The sequence below is a fragment of the Haliotis cracherodii genome, unplaced genomic scaffold (assembly GCF_022045235.1).
Source record: "Haliotis cracherodii isolate W230 unplaced genomic scaffold, xgHalCrac1.p SCAF_4, whole genome shotgun sequence".
Lineage (NCBI taxonomy): Eukaryota > Metazoa > Mollusca > Gastropoda > Lepetellida > Haliotidae > Haliotis > Haliotis cracherodii.
In genome coordinates this window covers 11384940-11409504 of record NW_027266297.1, presented here as the reverse complement: position 1 = coordinate 11409504, position 24565 = coordinate 11384940, and the positions used below count along the sequence as shown (strand labels likewise).

Genomic DNA, 24565 nt, shown 5'->3' with positions numbered 1-24565 from the left:
CTAGAACAAACGTTACTACAGTATGGTATGCTATCAACATGATGGAACATAGAGGTCCTCTTAAACTGGTCGTCACTTCACTGCCTTTGTGGAGCTCAGCCAGGCCTAGTTTCTACAATAGGACATTTATATTTGAATACAAATTTTCTGAGATATTATACAACAGAAATTTGTTTGTTTGTTGTTTAACAACACAATCAGCAATATTCCAGCTACATTACGGTGGTCTGTAAAGAATCCAGTCGGGACCAGACAATCCAGTGATTGACATCATGAGCATCGATCAATTGGGATTCGATGACATGCTTCAACCATGTCAGCGAGCCTGACCACCTGATCCTGTTATTCGCCTCTTACTGCAAGCATGGGTTGCTGAAGACCAATTCTAACCCAGATCTCCACAAGTCTAATAGAAAATATTTATTATGAATACTGTTTTACTGTTGCACATCCAAGGTAAAGATAATTTTGATAAATACAACTGGCATATCAGTACTCATATTATGCTAAATCCCACAATCAAATAATATTTTGAGAACAAATCATTTCTGTACATACCTTATTTCCTGAAAACCCAACAAATTCCAAGAGTTTCATGATCTTGCTAGGCAACAAAGATATCATCTGAAACAAAGAATAATATCTATTCAACACAATATTCATATACACACACATCTCCCTTTGAAACAGGCATATTGTTTCCATGTCTGTGAAAACAAAAACTTTGAAACAACTGGTGAAACACACGAAAAGGTTAAATCACATTCATCCTTACTTACAGCTTTAAGTTCTTTTTAGTTTACGAAAACACAGAATCAAAATGAAATCAGTTTAAAAAAATGCAATTTTTTTTTACCAAAAATTAAGTGCCATCCTAGGAAAGTGTAAGTGATAGAATTCATAGCTGTGTGGAAGATGAAACAACGACTGCTTACAAACGCATGGCTTCTGAAACTACTTTGGAGTCGGCTATAACAAGATTGATTGATTGATTGTTGTTTAACACCGATCTCAGCAATATTCCAGCTATATGACGGCGGTCTGTAAATAATAGAGTCCAGACAATCCAGTGATTGACATCATGAGCATCGATCCACGCAAATGGGATACAATAACATGCATCAACCAAGTCAGCGAGCCTGAGCACCCAATCCCGTTAGTCGCCTCTTACAACAAACATTGTCGCCTGTTATGGCAAGCTTGTGTTGCTAAAGACCTATTTTACCCTGGATCTTTACAGGTCCAGCTATAACAAGAAACAACAGACACACTAGAAGGATGTGCTCCTTGACTTCACCAGAAATATTTTGTGGATGTATTTGGTAAACAAAGATGACAGAATCTGACGTAACTGGTAGACGATAGTGTCATACTATCAACTACCAACACTCAGATCAATGTCCAGCCAACCTGAAGCTTGTTTCTTTTTCATAAAGTTAATTGTGAAGTTGTAATTTCCTAAATATTTTTTCCCGACCACCTACTTTATATTTTGGGCCAAAATTTGTGAACAAACTGATAAACATACATGTCCTCCTACAAATAACAGGTACAGGGCAATGAGCAGTTTATGAAACACGCAGCACTGAACATGAAATCTGAAGATAAAATTTCAAATCATTATTCATTAAATTCACATTCTCCACAAACATAATTCTTACATTCTGAATTGAAACTTTGAGACTTCATATTATTCATCACATTCATATGGTAAACAACCAATGGTCATAAACATTTATGATTTACAAATGTCAACGTTTCTGTACGGTCAGCTCACCAGATTGAATGCCCCCACCCCCATCTTCACCCCACTCTCGAAGTGTATCTTGTGCTCCCCTCCATCCCACTTCCTCTTGACCAGCATCTTGTTACACTCCCTGCAAAAACAGTTGAAAGATGGTGTAAGGGACTGAAGCTCACCTTGCACAGGCTTGTCACAGTGCAACCAGGAAGTCATTTTTATGTTTAATGTTATAAAGAAGAGTGATAAACTGCAAGTTGTTTCTGAAGCAAGAGTATAACATGTTTTGTGTAAAAAGTTAGGATTTCAAAACAAAATTATCCTCCTCTTACATCTGAACACAATCACAACCTTTCCATATATCTACCAAGAACAATATCACCTGAATACTTTGTTACACAGTGGCTTTTGCTTGGTAATATTATCTCTGTTAAATGTCTTCAAAATAAGCCATCCTCAGCCCTCTCTGCATAAGGACCAGCACTGAGTCTGTTAATGGAATGTCATTTTTGTAACTTTAAACTCCAAAATCTCTGCTCAGATCCGAGCACATTCTGACCCCTGTAGGACATAGTATGAACAGGGCACTTAACAAAAGTTGAGACTAACTCTGGTGTTGATGAAAATATATGTGCGGAATATTTATACTACTCAAAGGTGGATACTTTCACGTGTCATGGCATGACAGATTCACTATAGTAATATGAAAGAATCTGGTGGTCCTTAACTTCTTTTGAGTAGTATATTCACATCATAACATACCAGGTCATATACTTTCCAGAAGGTTTTATCCTAAAGGACAACTAGGGCCTCCACTAGGACAAGATGAAGAACTGGCATTTCCAATCATGTCTGAGTGTTTCCTGGGCTGTGAATAACAGAATAACCCTAATTAACCTACTTGTATATCTTGTAGCACTCCCTTATCTTCAGTCCTCCCTTGACAAAACTGATAAGGTTTTCGTCCTGTATGAACGTCAGTAGGGCTCGGATCAGCAGACATTCTGCATAGCACAACTCTGCATGCATCTCATCTGCAAATACAGTTAAACACATTGTCATCTATCTTTTCAAGATGATTTTGTTAGTGAATGTGTGAATGAGTTCGACTGAACACCACTTTGGAAGTATTTCAGTCATATCACAACGGGGGACAAAGTCCAAAGTGATGCAGATCTTAGATGTTTACTACTTTACTGAAACCAGTGAGCATTATCCTGGCGCTGACAAACCTAGAATCATAATCAGGAAAAATCACAATCATACGTTTCTGGCACACCTTAGGTGAGAGTGAGTTGGGTTTAACACCACTTTTAACAGTACTACAGTTATATCACGGCGTGTCAGCTTAATGTGGGAGGAAAGACCCAAGTGATGCAGGTCTGCAACGTTTATCACTTTGGTGAAACCCACGAGCATGGGTATGGTGCTAACAAACCTAGAAAAATAATAATGGCAAACTGGGATTCGAATCCACGATCATAGGTTTCTGGCGTGCCCAAGGGACGCAACTCTGCACAGCGAATTGTGCCCCCGGTACGCCTTAGCAGGCAACACAGGGTTCATACACTCTTAGCTTGACAAATTTCAATATCAATGCCAGATTTCCATGGTATTATACCAGTAAAAATAATGAACTTTAAAAGACCATATAATCCAATGATCGATATTATGAGCAATAATCCACGCCATTGAGGTATGATGATAAACAATTAACCCAGTCACCAAGCCTGACCACCATTTTAATTTGATCGCCTTTTATGACCAGCCTAAGAAGCTGAGTATCAAGTCTAACTCGGAACTCACATGGAACGAATAGAAAGAAACTAATATTATGAGATAAAGCAACTTGTTTAAACTTTGAAGAACGTGTCTTTGATCTCATTTATTTTGGAACCAAACATGTTAGTTAAATCAAAAGCATGTTATTGTGATTTGAAACCTCTGATGAACTAATAGGATGAGAGCATTCTTTATGCAGATACTTTGTGCTGAAGCCTTCATGATCATCATATAGCTGGAATATTGCTGAGTGCCGTGTTAAACAACAAACAAACCAAACCAATTCATGTCAGAAAAACCAATTCATGTCAGAAAACAAAACCAGGTCCTCAGGAAAGAGAGAACACACTAATTAGAGGACTGTACAACAGCAAAGATACAAAGTAAAGTAACTTTACAAAGTAACAAACTATGATAAAGCAAACATTATTGTATCGTCATTATTGATCTCCCTCTAACAAGACCAGAAAAGGTAGAATACCTTCCTGGAAATACATCATTGCTCCATTTCATCAAGAGGGCTGGTGGCCTCGTGGTCATTTGCTCCTCACGTTGGAAGACCCGGGTTCGATTCCCGACATGGGTACAATGTGTGAAACCCATTTCTGCTGTCACTGCCGTGATATTGCTGGAATATGCCAAAGGACCCGTAAAACCACACTCACTCACTCCATTTTATCAAACAGAAAAGCAGTTGTTCTTTGCATCACCTCCAGCAAAATATAAAAAAGTAAATGTCATATAAAACTCAGATAACTCATTCCGAAACAAATCAAAGGTGAGGTGTTCTATTACAAAAGGATATCGACAGTCCTCGTTTCCTCATCTGCCGCACACAGCAATTTCCCCTTCAGCCATAGATTGTGTTTATTGCAATCGAAGCACATAAAACTACTTAATCTTTCCTCAAACCATATTTCTTGTCGTCTGGGAATGTGTCCGTCTCTCAAATTCAGTATCCCACCCCAGCATCTCACCACAATCAATATCACAAAGCAATTTAATTCCAAAGCAGACCATCTTGCAATTTCATCAATTAAGTATGGCTGCATCAACAAGGCTGGGGGTGATGCGAAACCCCTAACTCCCACACATAAAGTATCCCGGTAATGATTTGTATCAATGTTAGCTCAGGAGCTGTCTGGTCAGTGTCACAATGGGAAACAAATGTTATGGTTAAGTTATGGAAATGAGGGTTCAAGAAAGGGCAGATGGTTGATGGCTTCTGATGTTCTGGACTTTCAGTAGAATTGGCTGAAGGTCACTAGCGACTTTGATATATCCGTCAATTCTTTACGTTTTGAAATTTCCCTTGACAATTTGAACAACATCTGGTATGACTGATAATTGAGAGTAGGAATAATAGTTTGGGTTCATAGACAATGGTCATATCAGCAAACATGATCTCGTGGCATATTTGCCATCACCAACTGTTCAAAAGTGGCTAATAATAGGATGGCTGGGTTAGACTAGCCAAAAGCATTTGCTTCATGGTGAATGTTAGTGAATTAGGATATAAACTTACTGTGATCTAAGTACCTGTAGGTTTAACCATGTTAACATGATTTACTGTGCTATATTGCATTTGAATTTATAAATGTTATAATTTCATGTGGTTAATGTTACAGGCAACCAAACTTTGAGTGAGTGAGTGAGTGAGTGAGTGAGTAAGTATGGTTTTACGCCGCTTTTAGCAATATTCCAGCAATATCACGACGGGGGACACCAGAAATGGGCATCATACATTGTACCCATGTGGGGAATCGAACCAGGGTCTTCAGCATGACGAGCGAACGCTTTAACCACTAGGCGACCCCACCGCCCCTCAAAGATATTGAGAGAAATGGCATGTGTTGAATCTAGTGTCTTGAGTGGTTTGCAATCTGAGTTATGGAAACATAGATGACAGCCTTTAAATAATGTACGGCACTGTCTGTGCTAAAACACTGTTTTTTGTACATCTTCATACTTTCCTCAGATATATGACAGACAGCCACCCCATAAGCCAACATGAAGTGGATACCCAAAAGAAATGAAGCAAGCCTTGAAAGATTGCTCTTCACAGCTATCATAAATACAAGCCTGAGGCGATATGGTTGGCCTTCATATAACAACATTCAGGTCAAAGAAGCATCTCTAATCCAACTCAGTCTTCACTCTGATTAGATTTTGTGTACTTCTGAAAGCATTAATTCCTGCTGTTTCCATTTGAGTGATGTGTCAAATGAAGAGGTTTTCAAGTAAGGGTTATAAAACAGTCTTAAAGATTATTACCATAGCTAATTGTGATGAATTAGATCTTTGGCTGTTCAAGGCTATCATTTCAATGTATTATACTGCAGCAGACCATCATTTAACATATCTGTCTCAGGCAACATGATCCAGTTTCAAAAAGTAGGGTCAAACTCATTAATATCAAATCTTACTTTCTCCCTACCACTAAACAAAGATCTGAGGACATCCTATTATGGGTCATGTCAGAACGACCTTTTCGCAAAACTTGTGTGAATATTGAAATGACTAAGAAGAAGTTGACATTTGCCAATCAGAAAGCAGATTTCTCAAGCTTTACGGCACTAGTCTTGAAACTGGCGATTTCCATTCCAAACTACGATTTGAAAAATATCAATTCAAAATGTCAAAACTGAACAAATGAACATTCTGGATTGTCTAATAGATGGCCGAGTGTGTAGGGCAGTACTTCTCACGGGGGGAGAGCGTTCGCTCATCACGCCGAAGACCTAGGTTCAATTCACGACATGGGTACAATGTGTGAAGCCCATTTCTGGTGTCCCCCGCTGTGATATTGGTGGAATATTGCTAAAAACGACATAAAACCATACTCATTCACTCACTCATTTCTCATGGGCTATGGAAAGTCTCTTCCATTTCAAATGTTAATTCATTGAAGTGAGAAATCGAAGATGATTTTGACGGAATTTTTGCCTGTAACTGTCATTTGGAAAACCTCATGTTAACCATTTCGGGGTTGCATGATAAGAAAACACATTCCAACTGTCACTTTCACGATTTTGGCAAGCGATTCTCTGATTGTCAGATGAAAGGTCGTTCTGACGTAACCCGTAATGGGATGTCCTCAGATCATTGTGAAGTGGTAGCGGTAGATCCGATATTAATGAAAGTTGGGTAGGAATTTCATTTTCCATACAGAACACTTAATGATTAATGACACCCAATACTGATTTGGGGGCATCTATAAAAAAGAAAGATAACTGAAGCAGGAAAAACAAATTTCATTTGGAACTGTTTTGCAGGGTCTAGCAGAATATCCCAAATAAAGTGTTTTTTGTATGGCCCACAAGAGCCAGCCTCCTTCCACAAAGCAATCTTTTAGCACTATGACTATTTCATGTTTATGTAAGAGAATAGAAGTTATCATAGTCAAGGTGATAAAATCATTTTGTGGAACAATATGTCGGGTGTGTTTTCAGCATTTTTGTTACTGGCTGGGTTAACTGCACTTATTGATTTTCTCATCTCTGAAACATTACAAATAAAACAAGCTTGTGCCACTTTCTAATCCACCTTTAAATAATATATCTTTTCAGTAGCTAAATTCCAGCACGATCAGAAGCTCAATTTCACCAGTAGCCATATTCAGCATGTCTTAATAAAATCATGTAATTCCATTTAATGAACAGTGATGATAAAGGAAGTTATTAATCATAACTGGAATGATGTTGGTTTTATATTGCAGCTGATGCTTTGATCATTGAGACCAAGAACAAAGAAGGCTCTCGTCCAGGATATCATTACATAAAGAATGACAGCCTTGGATCAAAAATGCTTTTTATTTAGGCTTGAGAAGTGAAAGTGACATTAAACATAAACACATCTGATGCATAAGGAAAAGATCTCTAAACGCCATCAAGAGTTTTGTTCATGTTTCTCAGTTTTGAAAGACACTCAGCTCTGAAAAAGCCCAGCACAGGTTTGTATGGAGAGTTGAGATGGCCTAGTGTTTATTTCACCATGTATTTGGTTTATACATCATTTCAGGGATTTGTCACTGTAATGAATACCTAAGGAGAATTTGTATCAATGCTGTCATTTAGCTACCTTGACCGGGTAAATCTGCATGGTGTTCCATTCAACACTCGAAGTAGGCCACTTAGCCACGAGACCATTCCAGTGTCACATAAACTATTTTAGGTCTAGAACGCTCAGCTAACATGGAATATAAGGTCCATAAACTATTTATTACTCAACACTACTAAACTGATTTGTGTAGATGCTAGTCTCATAAAACCTATGAAACAAGAATATCAGAAAACTACCAAGCAAGTTTCCAATACTTTGCAAATTTAAATGAAGAGATTCTCTGGGCTACTTTCTGTTCAATAATTTAACCCAAAAAATATTAAAATTTGTAAATTATTTTACAGACTAAACATTAATCTACACTCAACAGCCACCATTGATACATCCGCGTCTTCAGGTTCACAAGCAGCAGCAGCAGCAGCAGCAGCAGCAGCAGCAGTTACACAGTACCTTTCAGTTCTTATACTGCTGTAGGGGTGATTTCTAAAATACTGAGTTTTCCTTTTAAACAAATCCCTAAAAATGTACTTAAAAAGGGCAAAGAGAAACAGTCCTCAAAGAAATATAAAATATGTGAATCACTAGTAATAGTCCTATTTTGACCTGGGTAAATCTGTTGGCAAAATAATATGACATCTTTTGTGACAAACTATCAGCCCCTTTCACTGGCCTTTGGGAGTGAGTGAGTGAGTGAGTGTGTAAAAGTTTCTATGCTGCAGTTTGTAATATTCCAGCAACATCACACTGGGGGACACCATAAATGGGCTCTACACATTGTACACATGATGGGAATCGAACCCACATCTTCAGCTTGATGAGCCAACACTTTAACCTCAAGGCTATCTGACCTCTTGGAAGTTGACCACATTCTTTATTGCAACTGAATGACAAATAAATATGTTATCAAGAAATTTCAGCAGTTCAGTGTTGGACATTATGCAACTTGTTATAATCGATCCAGTATCTTGACACCTATATTATTTTTGTCTTAGATCTCATTAGTGTTGGGAGATACTGAGTTTGGTTTAACATTGCTTTGAACAGTGCTTCAGTCATATCAGCATGTCAACTCAATGTTTGAGAAAAGTCTGACGTGATGCAAGACTTAGATATTTACCACTTTGTTGAAACCCACAAGCTTGGATATGGTACAGAACAACCTAGAACATAATCAAAGCCTTTGTGGGATTCAAACCCACTATCATAGGTTTCTAGCATACTTATTTTTAAAAGGGACACAAATCTGCATAGTGAATTGTGGCACCTTAGTCGACTGGTCCACTGGGCCCCCTCATTACAGATGCTTGCTTGTCCCTTCCCTGTATATATACATCAAGCATGTCTGCTAGTAAATTGAATTGCCCACTAATTAAGAATATAAACTTCGCTTGTGGTTCTCTTTTATTGCATGCATGCGCTTCTAAGATCAAAGGTCGATAGTGTGAAAAGTTAACTAGTTGAACAATCGTATTTCCGGGACTTGCCGCGGATGTTTTCAAACAGATTATTAGAACTCCATTCAGCGATAAACGGTTGATTATGCAATGAGAAGCGTTATGTGCAAATGAACAACGAACAACAATACAATTATGTCTGTGTAAAACTATCAGTAATAAAAGTGTACATAAATTTTGGGAGCCATGCGTTACCGCGCGTAGTAACCGAAGTAGCGCTTTATCGAAGAGCGCAATAGCTAGCGATCACTGTACTGTGTTCACTGCTCAACTGTCACTAATCGCTATTTGAAGTCAGTGATGCAGGAATCATTGATGGAAGGTCATATAATCTAATAGACTGTGAAACATATCAAACAAAAAGTCAACTTATTCCCATTTTATGACAGATCACATATTGCATATGGCGAAAGTAAATGTGAGTTTGGCCATAAGGTTCTCTAAACCATGACGTCACTGCATTGTTACCTCGTTGCTTAACGTCATCGCACTGTATGACATCAGGAAAAACATCTCCCCGCACATCATGAAATATGTAAATTAGCACACTAACAAATAGAAATTATTATGTTTCCTTATAGGTGGACATATTATCCATATGTGTTTAAAATATTTTAGAAGTTTGTAATTATTTTAAAAAGCTATTGATGACACTTATATGTTAAACTTTCAACATGGTTTGTGATTTCCATTAATGCTTCTAAAGTATGGTGTGAACTTAAGAGTGATAACATTTCTTCACATTGGGTAATATCATTTCTTTACAGTGGGTAATAACATTTCTTTACAGTGGGTAATAACATCTCCTTACAATGGGTTATAACATTTCTTTACAGTGGTAATAACATTTCTTTACCATCTTTACAGTGGCTAATAACATTTCTTCACATTGGATAACATTTCTTCACAGTGGGTAAAAATATCTCCTTACAATGGGTTACAACATTTCTTTACAGTGGTTATAAAATTTCTATTCATAGGCTAATAATACCTTACAATCGGTAATAACAAGTCTGGCTTGGTTAGAAAAAATCTTACAACTAATCAGCTGACTAGCAGATCAGACACAGAATATATTATGTCATAAGCTCCACAAATAGTTCTCAGGGGGGAGAGAGAGAGGGGATGGAATCCAGATGATCTGCAAGGAAAGAGAATGCTTTAACCAAGAAGCTACCAAGCGACTCCTTTCTCATTTCAAACATCCCTTGATACCTTGTAATTCAATATACATGATGATAACATCATTGCAAACCTACTTACAGTGACATCACAAGCAGGATATAGGATTACATCCATGTAAGCGGTAGACCAGTATCTACATTGGAAAGGTCACTCATGACATCATATTGAGCATCCAAAGTTTGTTGACGCTGCAGCATAATCTCATGAGGACGGTGGCGCCATCAGCAAGAGGGACTCTTCTCATATTTCCAACCACACCAAAGACATTATTAGGTCTGTACTGAATGAAATATTTCTGTCATCACTGATGATCAAGATAATTGGTTTTCTTTTAAAAGAAGTGTTGACAAAAAAATATCCAGACAATGATAGGATGATATTATTTTTAAACAAGAGGCCCATAGGGCCTGTATTGTTCACCTAGATTTTGACTCAACCGTGACAAAATATACATTTGCATTGTACATGCATATAATACTGCAAATATTTCGTAATTTTGACTCTGTCAGCACTTAAAAGGGGTGGATGGCAAATCTGACAGCATGAACGTTTACTTCTCTAGATACAAATGTAGGATCTAAGTTTCCAGAGGTAAGGCTGGACCCCAGGGCAAATCCTATTGGCATAAATGTATTATTCTCTTCATAACAAACAAATGTATACAATGTATCTGTTTACAATAGGGTGGGGATAATATCGGTTTGCATGTTATGGTCAAGGTTCTAACTCCTTGGGAGTGCCGGACAGATGAACAGTAGGGCCAGTCCTGGTAGTATATGTGCATTCCTCTCATTATACTCAGCAATTGTACATATGGTTATCTTAACTAAGTCCAATTTATAAACCTTTTTTTGGCCCCGCCCCTCAGCCCCTGGAGGGGTCAGCCCCACCATTTGTACAATGTTGAACCCTCACCACCAGAGATGCTTACAACCAAATATGGTTGATATCTATCTCCTAGTTCCAGAGAAGAAGTCGTTTAAAGCAATATAGCCAAATGACCCCTATTTGACCCCGCCCTCAGCCCTTTGGGGGGTCAGCCCCTCCATTTGTAAAATGTTGAATCCTCACCACCAGAGAATGCTCCCAACCATATATGGTTGATATCTATCTCTTAGTTCCAGAGAAGAACTTGCTTACAGCAATATAGCCAAAGTACCCCTATTTGACCCCGCCCCTCAGGCCTTTGTGTGTGTGTGTGTGTGTGTGTGTGTGTGTGTGTGTGTGTGTGTGTGTGTGTGTGTGTGTGTGTGTGTGTGTGTGTGTGAGCCCCACCATTTGTACAATTTTGTATCCCCACCACCTCGGGATGCTTCCAGTCAAATTTCGTTAATTTCCAATTAGTGGTTCAGAAGAAGAAGTCGTTTGAAAAATTGGTTACATAAGGACAAAAGACGCCACGGTATGGCATAAGCTCACCAGGTCCCAATCTCATTAAAATCAGATCTTAATTTTCGCTACCGCTAAACAAAGATCTGAGGACATCCCATTACGGGTCACGTCAGAACCACCTTTCGCGAATTTTGACCGACCAATGAAATGACAGACAAGATTTCAACATTAAATCAGAAAGCAGCTTTCTCAAGCTTTACGACACTAGTTTCAAACTGGCAACTACGCTTCGAAACATATTTTGACTTATCGATGGCCTAGATTGTATGGATATAATCATAAAACCTGTAACTGTCGTTCGGAATACCCCGTGTTAAATATTTTGTGGTCGCATGATTAGAAAACACATTCACTTTCATGATCTGGTAAACGACGCTATGATTGGTTGGATGAAAGGTCGTTCTGACATGACCTGTAATGGGATGTCCTCTGATCTTTGTTTAGCGATAGCGAGAACTAAGATCTTATTTTAATGAGATTGACCGGATCCAAAGGCATAAGCTCACCATGGTCCTTGGGACCCGGTGAGCTAAAAACTGAATATCAGCCCTTTTTCTGGAAACATTTGCTTTTGCTAGAAGTCAGAAATTTCACTTTCTTAATTAGAACTGAAATAAGATGCTGCCATGCGATGCTGTTTCATTGATGCAGACTAAAATTGCTCCCAGCCAAAAATACAAAACCAAATATCATTACATCATATGTCACAGCCAATATCTCAAGCACCATGAGCTGAGATCTTTTAAATACAGTAAGACTGCACTCAGCAACATTCCAGCTATATGACAGCAGCCTGTAAATAATCAAGTATGGACCAGACAAACCAGTGACTGATATGAGCAATGATCCACGTCATCTGGGTACATTGACACACCATCAACCATTAGTCACCAAGCCTGACCTCCGATCCATCAGGTTCCACCTGATCCATTTAGTCACCTCTAGCGATCAGCATAGGTTCATAGGGACAAAATCTAACCTGGAATCCCCAAGGGTTAGCAATGAATTGTCTCCTTGGAATGGTGCTGAACTACAATATAAGCACATCTACACAATGGCCATAATAAAAACCTGGTCCATCACACAGTCAGTTGTTGAGGCATGAGATAGCCAAACTGCCCGTCTGCTTATCATCAATGTCTTGTGTTCAATTCTACAGGGTATTGCTTCATCAAGACCAGATACACCCAGCTAGACAGAATGATCTTTACTCCTTGAGTATGTCTGACAAGTGTTAGTGATTTCGGGTGAGAAATTCAAAATTGCTGCTGAAGAAGCTTACAATACAGGTGATACAACACTGACAAGTACAAGAGGATCTCTCTGGTACAAAGGAAGTCTCAGAAATCCATCCTGGTTTATTCCCATAAACACTCCTCCACTAAAGCCTCTTCACAACGCTCCTTCAGTTTCTAAAACCAGAAAACTTTCTAAAAATCCCCATTTACTAGTTTATCCAATTTATCAACGTCAATTTGGGCTGTAGTTACCTCAAGCACAATGACGTAACCAATATTTGATCAAGGTTGCCTTGCTACTAACACCATTAGTTACCCAACTACTCTGTCTTAACATGGTACTGTCAATATGAAGGTATCCAGACCCGACCCTCTTGCAGAACAGATCATTGTCTGACGACTCGGTACAATTAGGAGATCTGCTCTTCCCCTTGAAGGGGAATGATTTCCTGTACAAGATTAATGATTCCTGTGGTTTCGATGGTTATAGCATTAATTATATTGATTTATTCTTCAACCACATTGACAAACAATCATAGGATAAAAGTTGACGTAGCTTTGGGCAAAGAAAGACAAACTGCAGAAGCCAAACAACAGTCTCTTTTACCATGTTGATGCAAATCCTCATCCATTTCAGTTATTCAGTAATTAGGCAAAAAATCACTAAAACTTTGTATTTGTTTCGCTCAATGTGATGATACAGAGTTTGTATTAATTTTTTTATAAATCAATTTTTGAAGTAAATTTGATCTATTGCATGGTCAGGTTCCCCTTTGTTTTGGAAAGAAGAATAAAATTTCACATCATCCTGTTTTTTCATTCTTCACGACATGCTAGGGATAATTTCCATAAAAACAACAATAATAATAATAATGGACGTTTGTAGTGTGCCAAAGAGAAATCATTAATTGAGTAGACATGTGGGAACAAGAAGAAGTGGAGTCTGAAGAGATGGGTTTTGAGGACTGTTAACAGTAACTTTGATCTATTGCATGGTCAGGTTCCCCTTTGTATTGGAAAGAAGAATAATATTTCACATCATCCTGTTTTTTCATTGTTCACGACATGCTAGGGATAATTCACACAAAAACAACAACAATAATAATAATAATGGACGTTTGTTGTGTGCCAAAGAGAAATCATTTACTGAGTAGACATGTGGGAATAAAACTGGAGTCTGAAGAGATGGGTTTTGAGGACTGTTAATTTGAAACAGTCAGGAGGCTGAGACTGCTTCATGCAATACTGTGCAGAACCTTGAGAATAGGAACAGCCTCATTTACATCTGCAATCATGTAGAATTAACACAAAGTACTTGTTTTGAAGAAATGCTTAACCTTAACACAGTCTTTTACTTCAGCAAAAATATCTTTAGCCAGATACCACTTCTAATATATTATGTACAGATCAAAATAAAAAATGCAGCAAAGAGGGTTTGGGTGATCCTGGCACAGTCAGGCTAGTTAGGCTCATCATCAGCTCGGGGCCCTTGCCCCCCCCTACACGCAGCCCAGACAGCGAATGGGACTTCTCCCAGGAAGCGCTGCCTAGTCAAATCCACCCAGAACTTTTTGGAGAATGTGAAGACTTCCCAACACTGCAGCTTTCTGCATTACCCAGGTTGTCAGAAAGGCTGTATTCTTGGTAGCAAACCAGGTTACTCTCCCAATGTCAGTCAACAGATTGGGAGATTATTATTATTGTTGTTGTTGTTTTTGTCTTTGTGTGAAATATCCCTAGTATGTTATGAAGAATGCCAAAACAGGACCTGGACATTCTACAAAACCAAGGATACCATGAAATAAGAACAAATTGCTTCCAACTAGTTCCAATTTTTATCCCTGCTATGTGCTCTTCATAATGAAAATTTGATACGGCTACCACTATAATTAAGTGGTTATCAAAGTTCATGCAATACATGTTGATGCCACATAAGTACTAAATATTGATTCTTCTCACTGAAATATGAAACAAAACCAATAGCTACTCAAGTATTAATGAGGTGTCTTAATGCTAGTACCAGTTCAGACAGACTGGTATTAGACGTCCCAGCCCCCCTCAATGTCACCTTGACATCACAGAATATCAGACTGATAATACACTGCCAACATATTTGTCTGTAGTCAAATACACACACAATGACACAAGGATATGATTCACACATTTCGAATGATAAAAGTTCACCAAAACATTAAGCATGCATACCTTGGTAAAGTTAAATGTCAATGTTAGGTATTACTCATTAAAGGAACCTTTTCCATTTCTTGACCAAATATGTCTCAGGAACAGAGCACGCAGCAAGATGTATGATCCTCAGGGTAAAATTAGTGAGTCAACTGAAGATAAATAACTATATCATCTGCATGAATTGCCAGCTACCAGCATCCTACTGGACCCCACATCCTTAAACTGCCCAAATCTCCATGGGTTCCTCCAATTACTGAAAGCTTGAAGGATGAGGCATAGCCACTGGCAGTCATCATCAAATCAGCTTTACATGTTCATCTATAGAGGACCTTGGCTTGCCTACCCAGTGGTGGAGTGCTATTCATTACCGATATTGGAAAAAAACAACCATTTTCGGCAATACTACAGAGAAAATGGTTTCCATCCTCATAATTGACTGATTTAGCCTGTTTTTTCCATTGATGCTAACAAAGTGATGTCATGATGGTGTAACGTGGCAAATGATATGAAATTGTTTAATCCATTAGTCATGAATTTCCAAATGCAATCAGGAGACTAGAATCTGGTTTGAGTGATGTTGCTAACAATACTAGGCCATAATTTGCTGTTATTATCGTACTAATAAAACAATGAGGAGGGAATTATGGGTGATCACGATCACATGGAAATATGCATTTAGGAACATAGGTTTTTCAACAAGGCTCAGGTAACATAGTCTGTTATTTCTCAGAGTTAATCTCAAAGACATCCTCTGTTGTTGCTGTGGTAACAAGAAGTTTATGAAGAAACCTCAAGGGCCCCCTTAATTTTGAACACTGATGACACTGCGAGTGTAAAGCTACTTCTGAAGTATGCAATTTTTAACAATATTTCAAGAATACAATAAAGTGTAACACAATTGTATCTCTAACATGGCTTGACCCAAGGGCTTCTAATTTCATAAAGCAAATTCAAATTGTGTTAGATACTCTTAACAACTGCATCAGTGGACCTGAATTCCAATGAAGTCATTTACTAAACCCACGAATCCTTTCACCAAATTCAGCAGGGATGGAAATTCACCATGAACTAGCCCGAATAATGATAACATATAGCAATACTACACAAAATGTTTGAAATTCTATCAGCTCTTAGGCATGTTAGGACCCGTGAAGATCCAGGGAAGAATAGGTCTTCAGCAATCCATGCTTGCCGTAAAAGGCGACTATGCTTGTCGTAAGAGGTGACTAACAGGATCGGGTGGTCAGACTCGCTGACTTGGTTGAAGCATGTCATTGATCCCAATTGCGTGGATCGATGCTCATGATACCGATCACTGGATTGTCTTCTCCAGACTCGATTATTTACTGGATTATATAGCTGGAATATTGCTGAGTGCAGCATAAAACAACAAACAGCCAAACCAACTGGAGCCCTTAGGATACCTTTAACATTAACAAAACTGGTCCGGGTTAGCAGGCTAGTGCTAATTTCCATCTCTGTTCAAAATGCAGTAAAACAGCATTGATGGTGATGTGATTTTATCAGTTGAACCTCTTTTCATTCCCATTTAACAAATTGGCTGAATATCAATTTATCGATTAACTATTTTAGTAACACTCTAATGACTACTGGTGAAATATGATTTCTAAAATGATTTCAAAACGTCCCCATAATTTAGAATAAAGACAAGTCATTAGAATCAGTCTGATCTTTGAATCACCAACAGGAAAATAGTTTGTGAATATCACAAGGAGAAAGAAACTAATTTTAGCAAAGAACACATTAACCTTGCTGAAAGGCTGATCTAGTGGTACAATAAATCTGTATTGCCTTCCTTGTGTGTCAGCTGCTGCTCCCATAGGCATTGCTGTCGTGTTTGATCTGTCACTCTACGTTTCTTATTACAATGGACTATGAATGCATAATGTTTCATACATGACAGTGTGTCATCTTTCACAAACTGCATTAGTGAAGGCATATATTCCACCTTTTGGCAGTAATTATCAGCTTGCACAACATCTATCAGACATCAAACACTGCATGGGAGATTTAGGATGATGCCCTTATATGCTGCAGTTATAATCAAAACACAAACTTTTTAAAATAACATTCCAACTTCTAGCATGCCTAAAAGGAATCTACATCAAAGAATACTGACTGAACACGCTTTTTCTTAAAACCATATGTGATAAAATGAGTTTACTTATTCAATTTTGATTGATCAATCAGAGGTTTCAAATAACAATAGCCACCTCTAAAACACTGAAAGAGTTGATTTGTGGCCACATCTCCAAAGAAGCTAATATGTACAGCAGAGTACACATGTACTCTTTTCTCAACCATTGTCGGTATGCATTTTAAAATACTTACACATAGAGTTATAGGTAACAAAATTCAGATTTGTAGCTACAACCGTATTATAAATCTGAGCTGCAGTATATTTTGGCGAGAGTGTATCCGGGGTACTTCAAATTTTAAATTCTACACTTGGTGCATTTCTATATCCGACCTCTGCATCCCAATGAGCAGTGTGATGTCATCAAATATTGCAAGACTTTCTTAATATTCTGCATATTTCATTCCAAATTCAATGTAGCACAGATATATCTACAGGTAACCTAGCTTCACATTGTAGACATGTATGTTCATCCACTAAACTGAACCTAACTGGACTCCAACATTTGTTGGCATAGATCAGTCACTGAAGTAACAGTATACATTTGAACCTGTCAAAACTGGACTCTTGACTAATCCGGATATCTGTCAATACCAATGTATGGTCTCAAATGTATAATGTTAATTATCATGATGAAAAATCTGTCTAGTCAAGTCTTCATCACTCTGGGTTTCAGATTGTAAATGTGGGGCAAAGGACCTATTTATCATGTAATTGACATTCACTTATCCAGATTAACCTTCAACACATCTGGTAAGCTGTTCTCATCAATAAGCTGCCATATATCACTGGGTATTACTAAAATAGCATTGGACTGTTTCATGTATCAATACCTTCTGGTGGACCTGACCTGACCTGTCTTATTTCAATTTGCCTCATAAGGCATTTCCTGTCAAAGACTTTATTACAACACTTACTAATCATCTATCTTGTTTATTGCACGATAGACAAGCATCAGTGAAAGTACAAACAGAATTAATGGGTATATTGTAACATATAAATATTCTTGGTGACATTACATTCAAATCATTTTCAAGATATTAATCAAACTAAGTCCAATAACACTATACAGAGCTGAGGTGTGGGGACTAAACAATTTTGATAAAGTGTAAATATCATACACCCAACATAATGGTCTATGTTGAACGTGGTAGATTTCCCATATATATAGTTCAGACATTAAGGTTAAGTATTGGTTGAGGCTGATGGTTATGCCTTCATAGAGATTTCTCAAGAAATATTATACATGTAGCTCTTTCTAGATTTCAATGTTCTTCGTATATACTTTGGCTAAAAATCTACATGTCAATATAATGATATATAAATATCCAGAGAGAAGAACAATGTGTAATTTCAATGCAGTACAGGAGGAGCATCATTTAATTCACTGTCTATATGTGTAACATCTGCATGTAGATATGTAGATATGTTCATCTCAATGTCATTGAATTTGAATCTGTGTTAAATTTCATTTGGCAGTGTGACTGTGCAACAATTGTCAATGTTTATTTACAATGCTATGAAGTGAAGTATTGATTGATTGACTGTAACATGTAGCCCTTGACCTGCATTCTCCATCTTGAATACTATATATGTCTTGCCAATCTACAGCATATGGTATGTTTAAACTGTTTGAACAATCTTATCAAAGCCACACTAATTTAAGAATTAACTTCAATATTTTCTGTGTTTATTTAGGTATAAACACCAAAAATGGCAAGCACGCTGTTTAATACCAGTTTCGGAGTTCATCGAAGAGTTCATGCCATTTCTTACATTAATAACTTCATAAAATGAAATAACATTGCTTTGTTACACAATCATATGACACAGCATCACTTGCAGCTTTTTTTATTATTTACCCATTGACCCCAGCTGTTACAGAGAATAAACACAATATCACTGAATGTCACTTTATAAAAATCAGCATTCAGATCTCCATATGCATTGTGGGATAAGCAGCATGGAACTCTGTTTAATCACGATGGCACCATGCAAGGCTGATATATGATACACCAGGAATCATTGGATGAAGAGAGATTCTGTGACCAAGGTGTAACAATACAAGATAACATGCCGCACCTGTACACAGATAAACACAGCTGTCTCAGCTACGAGGGTGTTCGCAGGCATCAATGTCCCTGGATGAATGTCATGCAATTACCACTTGATGCCAAGGTGCCCTGCTCATGTATCATTTTTATGGTAATGCAAGGATTTGTCTAGCATTTCAAACTAAGTGCCTTTAGCAGAAAAATTGGGCAAATAGAGGTTATCAGTGAGTGTTTTAGGAATAAACATTGTATTTAGCGAGTCTTGGCAAGCTAAATACAAAGTGTTTATTCCTAATACAGGATATTTACCATCCCCAAACACGCAAGCATGAAAACCTCTTTATCATATAATGCATTCTTCAAACCTGTGCTCGAAAAATCTCTTCTCATCTCTCATATATATTATCTAAACATTGCAAGTTTTCCTGGAATGTGCGCATTAATATATATCATGTCATAAGGAAAGTGATGTGTCAGTCAGACCGTGACAACAGTCAATATAGTTCCAACTGAAACCTGTTCCTAATACAGTAGCATAACTAAATATAGGCAAAACAACAACTGCCTAAACAGATTGTTACAACTTGCCTTTCATGGCAATCCATTGGTCTGTCTGCTAGAGTAACTGCCCTTTATCAAAGGGAAGCTACTCTAACTCTAGTCTATGAGACGTCACATTTGTTTAAGGTCTGCCTGTCTAGTCATAACGTTACTAAGTGCAGTCAGATGTACACAAAGCGCCAAAACGAAACAAGGTATCAATTCGGACATATTTCGGCCAAATCCAACTGTTAATTTGTGGAAAGTGTTCCAAGCCGTAGAGGTCTACAAGCACTGATATGGAATCTAATCCCGCTAGGCTAGTGTCCTTGCTAAATTGTTTTGCAAATTTTTATCTCCAAAGATGCCAAAACTTGTAAAATGTCTCAGCTACATCACAGTTTGAAACTGTTTGTTTGTTGTTTAACACCGCACTCAGCAATATTCCAGCTATATGAAGGCGGTCTGTAAATAATCAAAACTGGAACAGACAATTCAGTGATGGATATCATGAACATAAATCCACGCAATTGGGATCGATGACATGCATCAACCAAGTCAACGAGCCTGACTGCTCGATTCAGTAAGTCGCCTCTTACGACAAACATCAGACTATTCTTTTCATAATGATAGCAATTATCCCAGTAGTTTCTCCAGGTTCCCAGATGGTTAATTCTGACTCGATTGCCATTATGACAAGGGCAACGCAATGTTTGTTGGTAAACACTGAAAGTAGTCCCTACTTGCACTTTGATATTTGCATCTCTATCCGCATATGACCGCAACACATGTTATTTTCTATTGGCTTTCTCCTGCTTCATGACACCATATCTACAACAAGTCCATGGAATCATTTCAGACTAGTGTTTTATGTAAAATAACTTGATTTTAGGATAAAGCAACCAATTCATTTTGATTTTCACCTGTCTGGGACTATTTGGCTGTGTCTCACCCTGCACAGTGATAACTGTGCTTTAGATAACTGGGCCACCCATGGCCCCTATAAATACCCGGTAGTACTGTGTATGTTTGAATGACTGAGTTGGGATTTAAGTATTTCAGTTAAATGGTGAAGACTTTTCCACCTTTGATGAAACCAACAAGCAAGGGAATGGTGGTGATAGGCTAAGGATCATGATCACGTTGATTCTATGATTGGAACCTAGAAACCAGTGCCAGGTTGGGAGCAAATACACAAGAGTCATCAGAAGACAACATATTTAGCATGCAAGTCACCTTGTCAAAAGACTTAGGGCATCCCTAGATTAAAACACTAGAAGTTCAAACCTCAGGCCTAGTTCACCAAGGGTGGAAAGTGGACTTTTACAGTCAGTTAACTCCCTTTCCTCAGGAAGATGGAACCCCCTTAATTTCGCACACTGAAGGTCTTTTTTCCAACATATGTTTTTCCATTATTTGCCAACCATCTTTCTAAAAGGTACTTAGGTTTGTCAATAATACATAAGTGGTAACCTGATACCAAAATCAACAACCCCACCAACTCCCCAACTCAATTTGTTGATCTAACAATGATCGTTCAACTGTCAATGAAATCGGCTGATCTAAATGCTACAATGGTTGTGTACCACACAGTAAGCTAGGTGGTTAGTTACAGAAAGTGCTTATGACACATCAAGTCTTAAGCCCCATAAATACCGGAGGGTTTCTGAACTTGTGTATAAGCTGTGTAATAATAATAATAACAACAACAACAATAATAGTCCATTAATATTACGCATATTTTAACACCACTAAGGGACATGCTCAAAGCACTATTATTACCCCGGTCACTGAATCAGTGTACACTCCAGAATCATTCTCAGCTTCCTGGGGAGTATACAACCCAAGTTGCCTGTTAGGTTAACAACAATAATAGACATCTCATCCTACCGGGTACCCTACCGGGTAACTGTTTGGTGAACAGAGGCACATTTCGACCAAAGCCACTTGCCCAAGGAGACACCACATGTGTCACATGTGTTTCAGTGTGGGGCAGGACCGAAGCCCTAGGAACTCTCAGGAGCCAAGCTACCGAAACAGTGCTACAGTGTTAGGGTACACTGCTAAAAAGTTACAAAACATTTCAAATTGCACCAAAAGCAGGGAGATAACTCTGGTGGGCAAATCTGCTCCACTGCTCCCAGGTAAAATCAACTCTGGACAACATCAACATCAATGACTGATGCTCAATCAGAATACATCAAACCTGAAAAATGATTATATCCTTGAGAGAGCATGATGGTTCTAGGCAACCAGCAGTCACTATCTTATGATACAGTTATTGATTTTGGCTGTAAGTATTGAACTAGAGTAGGAAGTAGCTGTGTCAAGACCTTAGCTTTGATGCTACTCCTGCTAGTCACTCCCAAATGCTGTTGTCAATCATCTGCTTTTGCCAGTCTACCATGGCAAGTTTCTGCTAATTACAGTATATAGATCCCTCCAGGACAGTCTCAAATGGAATAATACACAAGTGCTTTGCGGATCAATTTTTAATAACTGATTAGCTTCTTCTGATTGTCCCCTTGATGTCTGCTTTCTGTGTCTTTGTCCATCCTCTCTTGTTGTCTCTCTGACATAATCACAACAAACTGCTGGTAAAATACTGAATGACCGAACAGTTTTGTTCAGAGCAAGCAAGTAAATGATGTTTTACGCTGCAGAGTGCAGTATAATACAGCAGCCAGTAAGTAATCAATCTTGGCCAGACACACTGATGATCAACACAATCAACAACTTCGAGCCATCGGGGCACACAGTACCAGCCAGGTCATCCATTGTAACCATCCGATCCTCAGAAGAGTCAGCTCTTACAATAACCACGAGACCTAATCTGTCCATGAATCCCTGTGGAGTACCTATATTCTGTAACTAGACACTAAACTGGAAGCCCTGGTGGCTGAGTGGGTTAGATTGCTGACATTGTGTGCTGGCGATTGGGTGCCTCACTCTGGCAGAGTGGTTCGAATCCTGAATGGGACTCAACCCCAAAAAGTACTAGAATCTGAACTTTAGTGAGAAAGTGTTATCCCACATATAACATCTGACCACTTTCTAAATGGCATTATGTGTCATAGACACTAAACTACTGGCAAAGTCCATTTTAATTCAGGAGAAACAGTTAATCTAAGTGCCCTTTTATTACTTGAATTTTCAAGACTTACTTCAAATATTACATAAAACAAACTACAAAATATTGTTCAGTACTCCTACATAATAATGGTGCAGTAGTTTAATATGGTAGTTTAATATGGATTTTAGAAATGTTCCAGCCTATCATTGTGGGGAGGAGAGACACCAGAATGGGCTTCACACATTCCACCTTTTTGGGATTTGAGCCAGATCTTCAGTGTCATGAGCTAATGCTTTACCCACTAGGCTATTCCGCCATCTCTTAAGATTGGTCTAAAAAATTACTGATTATTGATACAGCAAGCTACATTCATAACGAAAATGCTTATAACGAACTGACAGACATAAAGTTGATGCATGTCATCGATCCCAATTGCGTGGATCGATGCTCATGATTTCAATCACTGGATTGTCTGGTCCAGACTCGATTATTTACAGACCGCCGTCATATAGCTGGAATATTGCTGAGTGCAGCGTTAAACAACAAACCAACCAACAATCCATCATCGCAAACTAAAATCAGTGGTCGCTTTGAGTTTGTTATAACTAAAGAGAAAACTGTAGTAAGTTTCCCCAATGAAGATCTGAGATAGAATTGGTGCCATGCTTGTCGTAAGAAGTGACAAACATGATCAGGTGGTCAGGCTCGCTGACTAGGTTGAAGTATGTCACTGTAGCCCAATTGCATGGATCGATGCTCATCATATCAATCACTGGATTGACTGGTTCATACTTAATTATTTACAGACCGTTGTCAGGTGGAATATTTGTGAGTGCGACGTCAGACCAAAAAGAAATCCACCATCCCAGTCACAGCTGATGCTGTAGTGGTTCACACAACAATCATAGGCAAAGAATGTGTTTCCTTACCTTCTGTAAAGCTGTTATAGTCTGTTTTGTTAGCTGCCTTTGTGATGGACCCAATCATGGAAGTCCTCTTTCGATGTTTGCTACAAACAATCACAGACCTCTTGATTGCCTGAATAGCTGCCTCGATGTCTCCCTGGTAGAAAACACATTTCATGTATCATTGTCTGCAAGTGGCTTGAATAATTGGTCGTTTTTCGTTATATTCTAAATTGGCTGATTTCATTCAAAATCCAAATTTCCTTGAAACATATCTAGCCCAGTATCAGTCCACAAATAGCCATCAAAGAATCTTTCAACCAATTCATCCCCCCACGCGATGTGTCCATTTGTACGTCTATATCAATGCTTATGTCTCAAAGTCTCCAGAAACCTTTACTATTCACATCTGGATGCTTTATTATTCATTTAAATATTTAAAAAAGAAACAAAAATGTGCCCCAACTATCCAAGCAGCCACCCATCTTCCCACCCTCACAATCAAACCCATCCATCCACCCATTGGTACCAGCTAACCCACAAAATCATACTGATGCACACACTCACCATGTCAAATGTCATGACCGCCTGTATGTACATGATTGTGCCATAGCCCAGGGCATGGTACATGCTGGTCTCAGCACTGAAACAACAACAGTTTTAAAGACATGTGTCTTTTTTATTTCACAGGTAACAACACTTATTATCTCCATTACTGCCATTTTGAAGCAAACCACAGCAAAGCTGCGGAAACATTGACAATTCTTTACATGAAAAACCAAGTCAGAAGCAGT

The 24565-nt window shown here is 38.3% G+C and overlaps 1 protein-coding gene across 2 annotated transcripts in view; it reads right to left on the bottom strand.

Moving 5' to 3' along the window:
* The window catches only part of LOC139478572 (tetratricopeptide repeat protein 39B-like), an 85040-nt gene that overhangs the window by 19094 nt on the left and 41381 nt on the right, over positions 1–24565 (bottom strand). For both annotated transcript variants that reach the window (XM_071261110.1, XM_071261109.1), the window contains 6 exons: positions 24339–24414; positions 23796–23928; positions 2643–2775; positions 1778–1877; positions 559–624; positions 1–112 (listed from right to left, as the gene is read on the bottom strand). In XM_071261110.1, coding sequence (XP_071117211.1) covers positions 1–112; positions 559–624; positions 1778–1877; positions 2643–2775; positions 23796–23928; positions 24339–24414 — 620 coding nt within the window. The remainder of the gene's footprint in view (positions 113–558; positions 625–1777; positions 1878–2642; positions 2776–23795; positions 23929–24338; positions 24415–24565) is intronic.